The sequence below is a fragment of the Poecilia reticulata genome, linkage group LG9 (assembly GCF_000633615.1).
Source record: "Poecilia reticulata strain Guanapo linkage group LG9, Guppy_female_1.0+MT, whole genome shotgun sequence".
Lineage (NCBI taxonomy): Eukaryota > Metazoa > Chordata > Actinopteri > Cyprinodontiformes > Poeciliidae > Poecilia > Poecilia reticulata.
In genome coordinates, this window is record NC_024339.1 from 30916133 (window position 1) to 30928766 (window position 12634).

Genomic DNA, 12634 nt, shown 5'->3' on the forward strand with positions numbered 1-12634 from the left:
CTGCACAGGCAGGCTGAGAAATGAGATGCAGGTGATCGGTATCGGCAACAAGAGCCAATGATCGCCGATCACGCACTTTTTCACGAAAATCGGCCCAATTATGATCGGTGACCGATTGATCGGCACACCTCTAATATATACATATGGCAGAGATGCCATATGTGTGTGTGTGTGTGTGTGTGAGACAGGTGGAACCACCAGGTGTCGCTCCCTCGACAGCTTGACCTTCCATAAAAGGGAAGCTGGCAGGGTGGTGGCCAGGTGTTAATTTCCTGTGTGACCAGGTGTGTGCTGGCCCTACATGCACCACTGGCTGGTAAGATTTGGAGGAAAACTGTTAAATTTATTCTTTTAAATAAGGTGGTGCTAATGTGGTGTTTTATTAATGATGTTTTGAGGTTGCTTTACCTGGGCGTGTGGCTACTTGACGCCGCAGGTAAGTTTTATGCATTTGTCTCTTTTAATTAGATTGAATTGTGCGCTTTTATATATATCAGTATATTGTTTTTATGTGGTAGGGCTGCATCAGATCTACCATATCAAGGGTGGCTCTCGAGTTGGTGTGGTAAACCAGAGAGCATGGGTTTATCTGATGCAGGCATGCAGTGTTTTTAATGTTTTTAGATTGACTTGATTAAAGTGATTTAATAAGTATTCAGTCATTTTTGTTTTTTACATTTATATCACTGCTCCTGCTGTTTCTTTTAAATTAGATTTTTTTGTTAGTCTGCCCAGTGTTGGATTGTTTCTCTTGTTTTAGTGTTTGTGAGGGCAGGCTAACAATTTTTTCCCATTTATTTTGTTTTGTTTTTGGATCACTTCCTAAAAATGCACACCTTATTTGTATAACAATAAAATTTGCTGATTGAATTTATGCTTGTTTATTGCATTTCGGCGGGGGGAGTTGTAACATATATATAAACAACCTTTAACAAGAAGAAACCTCCAGCAGATCTGGATTCAGGATGTAACCGGATGGTTTATTAGTTGTAAAATGGTGTTTTTGTATTAGTGGCTGTAAATTTCCACCCATGACGGGCCCATAAACCTTTCCCCATATTCACTTACACCTGTAGTGTTGCCTGGCTCATTAGTATATATGTGCACACACCAAGTTATTGATTCTACGAGCATTGGCTGTTAGGCCGGTCACTGCATATGGTTGGAGGTGTGCCGACTCACACCTCCAACCATATCTTTACTGGTGAGCGCTGGCGCCGTGCTCATCAGGCTGACTGTAACAATCATTGGTCTTGATAATTGGGTAAATGGGCTTTTAATTTGTCATTTTTGGCATGTCTGTTGTGACTTCTAATTGTTTTTTAGAATGTATGAATTTGGATTCCCACTGCAGCTGTCTGAATCAGTCACTACTCTTAGTGCGGTTGTGACTGATTAAGGTACATGTTTTTGTGGTTTTACTGTTAGCAGACACTTTATCAATTGTCATTTTGTGTGCTACGAATTGCTGCTGTAGCATATTATAGTCTAATCTATGTGCCTTTTTCTTTTTCTGTCGCTAGGAGATTTGGAGTTTGTGAAAGGCTGGTTGTTGTGCTTTAAAATATGAAGTTACATTTGCGTCACGATTATTCAATAATAAAATTTTTTTAAAAATCATCAATCCATTCATTTTCTTACACCCTTGTGCCTTATTAGTGTCAGGAGGTTTGCTGGTGTCTATCTCCAGCTAATGTTCCGGGCGAGAGGCGGGGTCACCCTGGACAGGTCGCCAGCAGACAGACAGACAGGACAAACAACCACACTCACACCTAGGGAGAATTTGGAGAGGCCAATTAACCTGACAGTCATGTTTTTGGACTGCGGGAGGAAGTCGGAGTACCCGGAGAAAACCCACCATGCACAGGGAGAACATACAAGCTCCAGTTATATAAGATATTACAACCGGAAAATGAGGCCAGATGTCCAGACGGCGTCTCAGGGCGGAGCCAAACCATCCCGCCAGGTGATTCGAACGTGGCGGAGGAGGTTGGAAGACGGGAAGCCCCTTAGCGCTCGCCGGCTTCTCGATCAAGCTAGGTAGCTCGAGGAGGAGCGAGTCCACAGACATACGGAGCCCGGGGTTGACTGAGCATTAGCTCAGCCGCCTACCTTCCACCGCGGTGCTTCCCAGCTGGGAAGCAACATCCGAACCGCAGCTGCTCCTGCTGTCGTCCTCGTCACTATCGTCTTCTCTGTCGGTGGGATTATCTGATAAACGCTCAGCGTAGCTAGCATCTCCCACGAGCAGCGACCGGATTCGATGGACCTGACGCCCCGCTTCGCTAGCCTAGAAAAGGCTAGCTCCGGCTCCTCTCTTCCAGCGGGAGGAGAATACAGGGATGCCTGGGGGCCCAGGCATCCGGTGCCCATCAAGGACATGATGTACCCCGTCTGACAAGATGGGCAAAACGGACGTTCGCTCTTAAAACAGTTCTATCTTACGCTGAAGAAAAAGAGGGATAAGTAACGGTCCAGTCTGACCGTTACTTATACAGACCGGGATGAGGCCCACCCAGTAGGTGGGCGTGGACTAGGCTTTCTTCAGCTGCGCATGAGGGATAAACCCACTAGAGATGGCCTTAAAGGGCGAAGCCTAAATGAAATAGATCTTGAGGATTTACCCGGTGTCAAGGCGATCCATACGGGCGCCGCCAGGAATCTTGGACCCCATGACAAAAAATTATATTGGGCGCAACTACTGTTACAGTTTCTTGAGTCTATCTGACCCATCAATATATATATCATATAATAATTTCAAAAGTTTGCAACTGCCTTGCTTTCTTTGGTCCAATACTGATCCTAGCACAATATGCACTACTCATGAATTTTACATGAAACAGTCTGCATACAATACAGCAAATAGGTTGCTTAAATTTTTTTATTATTAGTTTTATCTCATTGAAATGTCTCTTCCCACTTGCAACAGTCTCAGACAACGTGCAAAATATACATAAAACTCCTAAAAAAATGCTATGTAGTTGCATTTTACTCAAGCTGCAGTATGCAACTTTAATCAAAAATATGTTTTCTCTATATTTGTTAAAGCTGTCTCAATGTTGTGACAGTTTGTTATGAGACAGATMATCTGAAAACAATTAATCTCCTCCCTGAACTACTGTTAGCTAAAGTAATGCACCGTTCTGACTAGACACAACCATTCAGAACCAGGAGGAGGGTTTTAGTGTTAAGCAACTTCATTCACTCACTGCTAAATATGCTAATGGTGGAGAAAAAACTTGCTACACCAAAACTGTTTATCTGCCATCATTGGTACCTATGCTAACTAAACTGAGCATTCACAATTTGAATCTGCATAGCTCTGTGCTTTGCTAGCTTGCTCTGTGCTTTGCTAGCTGCAGCATAGCACAGAGCAAGCGGGTAGGACAGGGGTGGGCAACTCCAGGCCTGGAGGGCCTCCAGCAACTTTTAGATGTGTCTCTACTTCAACACACCTGAGTCAAATAATGAGGTTGTTGGCAGGACTCTGGAGAACCTGCCTGCACTGAGGAGGTGATTCAGCTGTTGGATTAAAGTGTGTTGGACCAGGGAGACATCTAAAAGTTGCAGGACACCGGCCCTGGAGGACCAGGATTGCCTACCCCTGGAGTAGGAGGATGAGCAGCGACATGAGATTACGATACACGGCGCTAAAACCCGCCTCCTGCCTCTGATTGGTTGTTTCTTGATAGCACTGGGAGAAGGCAGAGGAAATAATTTTTTCACAAATTATCTCTCATGCCACACCATCACAACACAATGACAGTTCAAACAAATATGTAAAACATTTTTTATAAAAATTACATACTGCAGCTTTAATTTCACTTAGAAGAGGACGGGTCAGGAGGGACGTGGCAACATATATCTGTAATTTAAAAACAAGCAAAGGTAAAACTGTTTGGCCTGGCTGCAGACCTGTCAGGAGGCTGTTTTTTATTATCATTTTATAAAGATTGTTTGAATTTCTGTCAGCAACAAATGCATTGTTTTTGTTGTGTAATTGTAAAAAGAGCAAAGACACAGAAAATCCCTATTATTTCCTGGAATGATGCTAACTACGTTGTCATTGTTGCTCATCGTTTTCACTGGGACAAGGGTAAGAGGTTTATGTTGGTATCGGGGATTAGAGCTGCTGCTGACTGACTCACCTTGTGGTAAAAGGTACAGGGACAAGTTAAATATATGAATATCTTGGTATTTCTTTTACTTAATTCATTAAAAGCTATGGAGGCAAACAGTAGTCTGTAGCTAAGCCAACTATGCTAAATGGTTGATAATCTCACACAGTCTACTCACCTCTCTTGGAGAAAAACTGTTACAAATAGACACTCTTGTCTTTTTCTCTTATCTTTCTATTTTTTTGAAAACTTGACTATTATTTTTCTAGGCAGCATAGTTACTGCCACAGTCGTTCTTGTCAAGCACACTAAGCAGGAACGAACCATTTAACACAGATACGGGGGGATTTCAGTGCAAATATAGATGTGTGCTTTTGGTCTGGGAGGGGTAACATTACATTTTTACTGCTAAAAACTATTTAAGAAAGACACAATAACAGTAATTGACAGGGCCTCAATTTTTTTTCTATTTCTGTAAAAATAAATAAATAAATAAATAAAATTTGTGGTGGGCCACCTGTGGTCAAGGGCCCTTGGAATTGTCATAACTTTTTCCCTCTATACCTGCCCCTGGATCCATAAAACTAAGTGCCTGGAGCTGCAGACCTCATATTATACGATGAGCCAGAAGAAAGCTTTCAAAAGCCTGGAGAATACAATCATATAGCTTCATGTTGGGTCAAGCAGTTAGGATCAAAAAAGCATTAAATGGCTGTCGACTTCTTTCTGCCAGGTGAGTAGTGAGTTGTGCTATTTTAAGTAATTAGTCTATGATAACAATGCTATGCTAACAACAAACTAACTCATATTATTTTATTATCTTGAATCTAGGCCCCGCCCAGGATGATCATGTGAGATTGACAAGCAAAACTTGAGTTCAACCAGAAAAAGGGAGTCAAACAAAACTTTGAGGCTGAAAAAAACTTGAGAATCTCAACCAAAAACTTTGGCTGTCAACTAAAACATTCTGACATCCGCAAATAAAAGTTTGTTCTGCTATTTCACTTCAAACTATTTCACTTCAAACAAAAATGAGTGATTTTAATTTAAACAAAATAGAAAAAGCTTTTTAAACACAATTGTTTTTGTTTAAAAAAAAAAAGAATCATTACAATTCAAAAAGTTTTGACCAGTTTCATGTTCTTTGATTGAATTTGTTTTTGTTTGAAACAAAAAAATTTTTGCAAATCAAAAAGTTTTGGTCACAATTTTATTTTTTAACTTTTTTTTTTATTGAATAATTGTGAAACAAATGTAACTCTATATTAATACCAGCACTTTACAACCATTCATGTTCTACTTAACCAGAGACAAATAAGCGTATTAAATGCAGCTCTGCAGGACTTTGATTTGTGTAAACTTGGATTTACTTTTTTTTTTTACTTATCTTTATTTTACCCCATTAATTTATGTTGTTACTAATTTGATTTGTAGTGGTTTTTGTTTTGAGTCTCAAATTACTTCCAATTTTAGTCTTGGGTTGCTATTCTTTATCGGGTTATAAATTACAATAATGAAGTTTATTTTTAATATTGTAAAAATGTAAATAAAGCATTTTGTGCACTACTTTAGCTTTGTCCGGTAAGTTTGAAGCCAGACCTACCTGGGTACTGTTAATAGGGAGACCCTTGGCCATCATTTGAGAAGTCTACCAGTTGGCTTTAGTGCCACGTCCTTTGCCACAATCCGGGTCCTTCCTCCGTTTTACAAGTACAGGAATCAATCTGCTATGACCAACTTTAGGTATCTATAAGGATCTTTTCAAAACTCTGTGGCACATCAGCGGCAATAACCATCTCTAACAGGACAGTACACCCTGGAAACACTGGCCAATGACAGTCTGGAGCACCTGACTGTTAAATATCATGCACATACCTTTATGATGCTCTGGCAAGTTGACAGAGGCAGTCCAACCAGACTGGTTCCATTGATTGACATGATCTGATCCCCTATGTTGACTCTACCAGACCTCTCAGCTGGCCCAGCATGCATCATATTTGCAATGATAACAGTAGGTAGAATGGAGCCCCATCCACTCTCCACAATGACCACACCCAGAATCTCACCTTTAGCTTTTTCTATACACACCTGAGATAAAAGAGAGTAACCCAAAAGGAGATAACATAAAATTAGCACACATAAAAGACAACACACTGAAAAACCCTGGAATCAGAATCCTAATTCTGATTCTGACCTCTGGTTGTGTTCAGCCGAAGAGTTCAAGCTCTTCCTGAAATGTCTTACAGAATGTTTAGGATGCCTAACTAAGGGAGATTGCTGTCAATCTCCCCTAACAAAATCCCTTTTGGCCGTGAGAAAAGACAAAAGATTGAAACAGACCCACTTTATGTATTTTTTAAAATAATTTTTCAGTCAACTTGAATAACTGCATCCTGAAAGATGAATATTTGAAGACAGTAAGATAATACCAACAGTATGTCCAGTTAATTAATTTTCTTCTATACATAGTAGTTCTGACAAAGAAAAATAGAATCCAAAATATCATTGAATAATTCATTGCCAACTTACATCTTTGCAGTTTTCAGACCTGGAGAAGTGAACAAGATCCTCATTATACATGTCCTGAGTGCTCATCAGGTCACTGTATTCTGTCTGACTAAGGTCCTCAGGATTGATCCCATTTGCCCTTAGGAATTCCTGGTATGCCACACTGAAAGCCTGACCAATGGACTGGGCAATCAACTGAGCCTGGGAAAATGACAAACTTAGAAATAAATAATTCAAGAGTAATCCAAAGGGAGATAATATAAAATTAGCTAAAATGCCATGATAATCAACAGAACTCACATCTTCAGATTCAAACACATGGCAAATCATCTTGTGCTGGTGCTTACTGTCCTGACTTGGGTCTGAAACCTCCACATTCTCCTGAGAGTCACAGTGAGGCAACCTTCTCCTGGCCATCAGAACCACAATGTTGCCAATATCAGCAATGTAGGAGATGGTTCGCAAAGCATTGTCTATCATGGTTTCCTTAAAAACAACAAAACATTTTAGTGGAAGAAACCAAAAAAAATAATAAAACTATGGTTCTCAAAACAAAGATTGTGACTGCAAAGTGGAATGTTTTGACATAATCTCCAGAAAACAAATTAAATGTAACAATAAATTAAAACAAGAGCATTTTTTATTAGATGTTTTACAAGAGAAGGCAACATGAGTCAATGAGTTGGTTTCTCTTTTGGTTTACATTAAGCCCATTTTCATTTGGCTGCTGCAAGATCTGTCCATTCCAGGAATGGACAGATCCATTCCTGGAATGGACAGATCCATTCCTGGTATTAACTTTCGTCCTGACAGAATGAGATAAAAGTACAGACTAAAGCTTTGTCATTCACATCTGAAGGGATCAGACTTCAGTTAGCCTCATAGTGCAAAGAAACACTGAGACGCTCCATATGCTGATGGCATCATCCACAATGTACTGATATTTTTGTAAAATCACTAATGTGATATGTCACTTGCACTGTATTATTGTTTTAAACACTGTTGTGGCTGTTTTTAAATGTAGCTCAACAGACAGTGAGAATAAAAATGTTTGACTGCACCGAACTCTGCTAAAGACTTTATCCTCCACTGACCTTACAGTTCCCTGGCATCTGTCAAGTGTTTTATACACCCCCGGCCTTAGCAGTGTGTAATGGTGAATGATAGCATCACACAAGGCTATATAGCTCATATTCTTATGTGATTGATATGATATTTAACTATAGGTAACATAAACCCCAAAAAGGTCCAAATAAGCTCACTCCAGTTTCTCAATTCACTGATGGATAAAATAAAAAAGGGCAGTGTTTCCCAACCCTGGCCCTCAAGGCAAACTGCCCTGCATGTTTTAGGTGTTTTCTTAATTCAGCCCAAGTGATTTCAGTTGATGGGAGATTAACAGGTGTGTGCTGAACTTCAGTCAGTTGATTCAGGTGCATTAAAGCAGGGAAACATCCAAAACATGTGTGCCTTGGGAAACTTTAGAGTATCCTCTTAGAAAGTGTAGGAATATTTTAAAATTGTCTGAGATTTACGGTCACAAAATGTTTTTTGTAAACTCAGAGATAGGTATTAATTCTGCCACTTAAGTGTGGGGTCTGAGAATAACTGTCCAGAAAATGTTTTGTGATATGAATTTGCTCATTGCATGGACAGGATGCAACGTTAGTGTCCAATATAAACAGGGTCAGTTAGTCCCTTCCTAGTCTAGTCATCTTGGTTATTCCATTTGGAAATTCCTTCCTCCCTGACTGCAAGGGCATTCTAGTGAATATCAGTTATATTTACTAAAAGGAGCATGAGATAACACAGTCAAGACATTAATTTCATCTTTAGGATGCACTAGAGAACAATTTGTGCAGCAGCCTGACTCTACCATCATCTATACAGGATCTTGGTGAAAAATAATACAAGTTTGGACAGAAATAAATGCCAATTAAAGCCAATGGCAGTTCAGCAAATATCAACATGTGCAACAGGCAGTAAATGAGACTGTTAAAACAGTGAGGATGCCACATTGTGTTGTGCGTCCGTCTGAATCTTTACCTGGGAGTCTGCATTCAGCACCTTGATTCTCTGAGTGGAGATAAACAGATCCACCTCTGTTATGGGCTGAGGCTCAGCCTGAGGTCAGAAACAAACAAGTAGTGATTTTTACAACACAGAGAATTAACTGCATAACAACTACCGTGAGTCAAAATGGACAAATAATGTTATTTTCTTTTTCATTTAGAACCATGTTTTCCATTCGTCCTAACAGGTGCCACACTGTTACTGACAGCATCATGTTTATTCTAAGAAAATCATGTGGCTGAAGCAAATTTGAAATTAGTTTGCGCTTTTGTATTTAGACAGCCTTCTGATGCTCCACTCAACATACTTTTAAAAAGGTTACTCAGTAGTGAAATTTAACATCAGTTGCTGTCTATTAACACAAATTAAACATCAAGCATTGCTGCATTACTCATAAAAAATAACTAATTTAGCATAAATCTAGGGAAATTAGTTGTATATCACATCCTTGCTCTGGTCTATATTACTGGATTTTGCCCCTGTCCATTTTCAGGAGGGCAGGGCCGTGCAGAGACCTTTGGAAGGGCAGGGGCTCAAAGTTAAAAAGGGGCTTATTGAACAAGATCTTAAAACATACAACAACATAGCAACACCCATATTAATCAAGAATCTAATATTTAATTGGATCACACTATAATCATTGTCATCATGTGGGGGCAAAGCAAAGCAAATATAGTCTATGTTTTATAATGTTGCTGTTTCTTCTGCTGACAGAGCTGGAGGGCTGAGTTGATCTGAGACTGTAGCTGTTAAACAGACCATCGGAGAGAAGGTCACTGGTTATGAAGCATGTTATTAAATAAGCCTAGTTGTTATACAGAGATTAGCCTCTGTATAACAACTTGGCTGCACACTGCTTTAAAGATCAGAAAAGCTCAGAGGGGTTAACTCCATAGACATGAATATGTAGACACCTCATTGAACTCTGAGTCGTACGTTATGTCGCCGCCATCTTGTATGTAGCAGTAGAGCGATGGAGCTCCCCAAGTCATGTGCTGTGTGGACTTGTTTTAATCGTTTTGCAATATAAACTGTATTCATTGGCATTACCTTTCACAGGTAAGGATGAAAGAAAATGCTAACGTAATTTTTACAAACAAAATACAAACCCCCCCGAGGCGACGATACGTGAAGGGTAAAAGGAGGAAGGAGCGTAAGGCGCGCATTAGTGTACGGGAAAACATCATCGGCGCGCCGCCCCCTCCAGACGGGGTTTTGGCGCCCCCTCTGGTGCTGCGCCCCTATGCGTTGCATACCCTGCATATCCACTTTTTGCGCCACTGGCCTCGTGCATAAAGACCAGGGGCCTCGTGCATAAAGACCAGGGGCCTCGTGCATAAAGACCAGGGGCCTCGTGCATAAAGACCAGGGGCCTCGTGCATAAAGACCAGGGGCCTCGTGCATAAAGACCAGGGGCCTCGTGCATAAAGACCAGGGGCCTCGTGCATAAAGACCAGGGGCCTCGTGCATAAAGACCAGGGGCCTCGTGCATAAAGCGGCGTGCGCACAAAAAATGTACAGCGCCATATTTTACGCACAAGTCGGCATTTTTAAAAATTAACTTTGCGTCACAGTTTGTGTAAATATACGTACACTTTTTCGCTGGCGTGAAAATATGCTGCAGCCACCCAAACTTTTTTTGTGAACAATATCAAAGTTCAAAGCGTCAAAACTCACCTAAAAACACTGAAATGTGACGACATTCATTTATTTAGACCGAGAAGCATCAAACCCGATGTTTTTTTCATGGTTTTAATATTTTATTGTTTAAACGTAAACGATGTTATTGTCTGAGGACAATAACATAACACGCACACAAAATAAAGAAAATAAAAATAAAAGGGTGTGAAAACCTCACTCGAATGTAAATAGTACTTTTCCTCAGTTTTTGTCTCGTAAAGATGTAACGTTGGTCTGTGCACCGAAGCGCATGAAATACATCTATGGGGTAATTTCATTCTGACTGAAAAAGAAAACAGGATTGGATCAGCAGATTAACTCCAGACAGGTTTGATTATTTTTAAGGTGATCAAGATGTGGAGACAATCACACGTATTCAAGTATCTGTGTGAAGGTGAGCCTCATAAATGTGGGGCGCTTTTGTTGTGATGGAAAACATCGTCAATGGAAGGATTCAGAGGAAGCGATTGATCATATTGATCTGCTAGGTCAGTGGCTCTTAACCTTTTTTGAGGTACAGAACCCACCAGATTCATATGCGCATTCACTGAACCCTTCTGTAGTGACAAATAAAATGATTTTTTTCCAAATTCAAGACATTTGACCCAACTTTTAAGATCGCTAAGTCTTCTTAAAGGTAGAGTCTCTGAGAACAGTTCTTCAAAATATAATCAGTGTTTTCAGCACAGTTGAGCTGACTGTCCAGGAACGACCCAAGGTATTTAAAATGTGCCAGTTTCAACARGTTGACCATCGAGAGAAACTTTAAKGTCTTGTTTAGGTCATTTAATTAGCTCTACATTTCTTAAGAGAATGAAAAATTAATAATAAATAATAAAGACTTTGCAGAATTCTGATTTAGTAATGTAATTATATTAGCTGTGTTACCACCCCCACGCCACTAGAGGCAGTAGCAACCCCGAAAAGATGCGACTAAGGAGCAGATTTAGAAGTTCACCGAAAGCTAAAGAATTTGGTAAAAGTACATGCTGAGAGTGGAGCTCCTTCAACCAGGGCTCCTCCGCAGCTCTGATTGGCTAAGCAATGTAACGTGATCTTCTGATTGGCTAAGCAATGTAACGTGATCCTCTGATTGGCTCAGCAATGTAACTGATCCTCCGCAGCAAGTGGTGGCAAAGCGGGGCGTCATCACGACTTTACACAAGCGTGTCTTTACCTCCGCGGCAGAGGCTCCATCCTTCAGTCTGCACCTTTCTCGACAGAAAGCATCTTTATTCTAAATAAATATACAACTTCTGCATGATTCTACTATTTACGTCCACTTTCCCGGCTCAAATGACTCGCTGACTCGCTGTCTGCAAGCTGTTCAAACAGCCATTTGCACTATTTATTTATTTTTCTATTTGGATTTTCTTTTTTCCTTAAAATGTATTATTTTTATTTTTGTGAGGTAACCTTATGTGATCTGAAAGGACCTTTTAAATAAGATACATAGTTATTATTATTATAAATATGTATACTGCTACAAACAAGGATGTTGCCATGGTTATTGCTTCACTAGGTGGCAGAATTATTTCAATCTGAAGTAGTAATGTATTAATACAGCTTATGTAATGAAATAAAAATAATTTACTCTGTTAGAATTTTTTTCATCCTTTGTCTATGCTGTCCATAGCAGAGTTGACATATCATACTGTAATACATATTTTTTGTTGTAAAAAACGTAAGAAAAAAAATGTAGCTAATGTTTGATAATGACTGATTTATCAAAGTTTATTGTCTTTATAGTAAAATGTCAAAAAATAAAAGGAAATATTTTTTTTTCTTATCTTGAAACATTCAATTATGGAATCATGTAAATATGTTCACTGTCAAAGTGTGTGTCTGTTCATCAATGTCAATATAAAAATGATCAGAATCATTTCTATCTAATAAAAACATTGTGATCTTTATTCAGAAATGGCCCAAAACAATTAAATAATCACGTCATAAGTTAGAAACTCTGTCTTTAGTCATTTCTTTGATTACCAAATACATTACTGTTTGAGAAAATGTGTCAATGACATGTATTAACTTAAAATACTTTGTATAACAGCACTTCATAAAGTTTGGTCCATTTACTTGTATTAGCTTACTGGCATTTGGGCCACATTCAATATGGTGGACGCTGTTATGTATCGCACCAACGGGCCGACCCGCTCCATGAGGCGTCTATGTATTAATGTCAATGGCACTCTACATAATTTTTCGATATTAGCTCCTACGAGAGATCTGGAATTGTAAGACAGATATCA

At 39.6% G+C, this 12634-nt stretch overlaps 1 protein-coding gene across 7 annotated transcripts in view; it reads right to left on the minus strand.

The window, feature by feature from the left end:
* LOC103470682 (amyloid beta A4 precursor protein-binding family A member 1) overlaps window positions 1-12634 on the minus strand; it is a 56067-nt gene that overhangs the window by 12407 nt on the left and 31026 nt on the right. For 6 of the 7 annotated variants that reach the window (XM_017306662.1, XM_017306663.1, XM_017306664.1 and 3 more), the window contains 4 exons: window positions 8673-8750; window positions 6927-7112; window positions 6648-6827; window positions 5994-6206 (listed from right to left, as the gene is read on the minus strand). The exons of the other annotated variant lie outside the window; for it this stretch is intronic. In XM_017306662.1, coding sequence (XP_017162151.1) covers window positions 5994-6206; window positions 6648-6827; window positions 6927-7112; window positions 8673-8750 — 657 coding nt within the window. The remainder of the gene's footprint in view (window positions 1-5993; window positions 6207-6647; window positions 6828-6926; window positions 7113-8672; window positions 8751-12634) is intronic. 7 annotated transcript variants of the gene reach the window in all.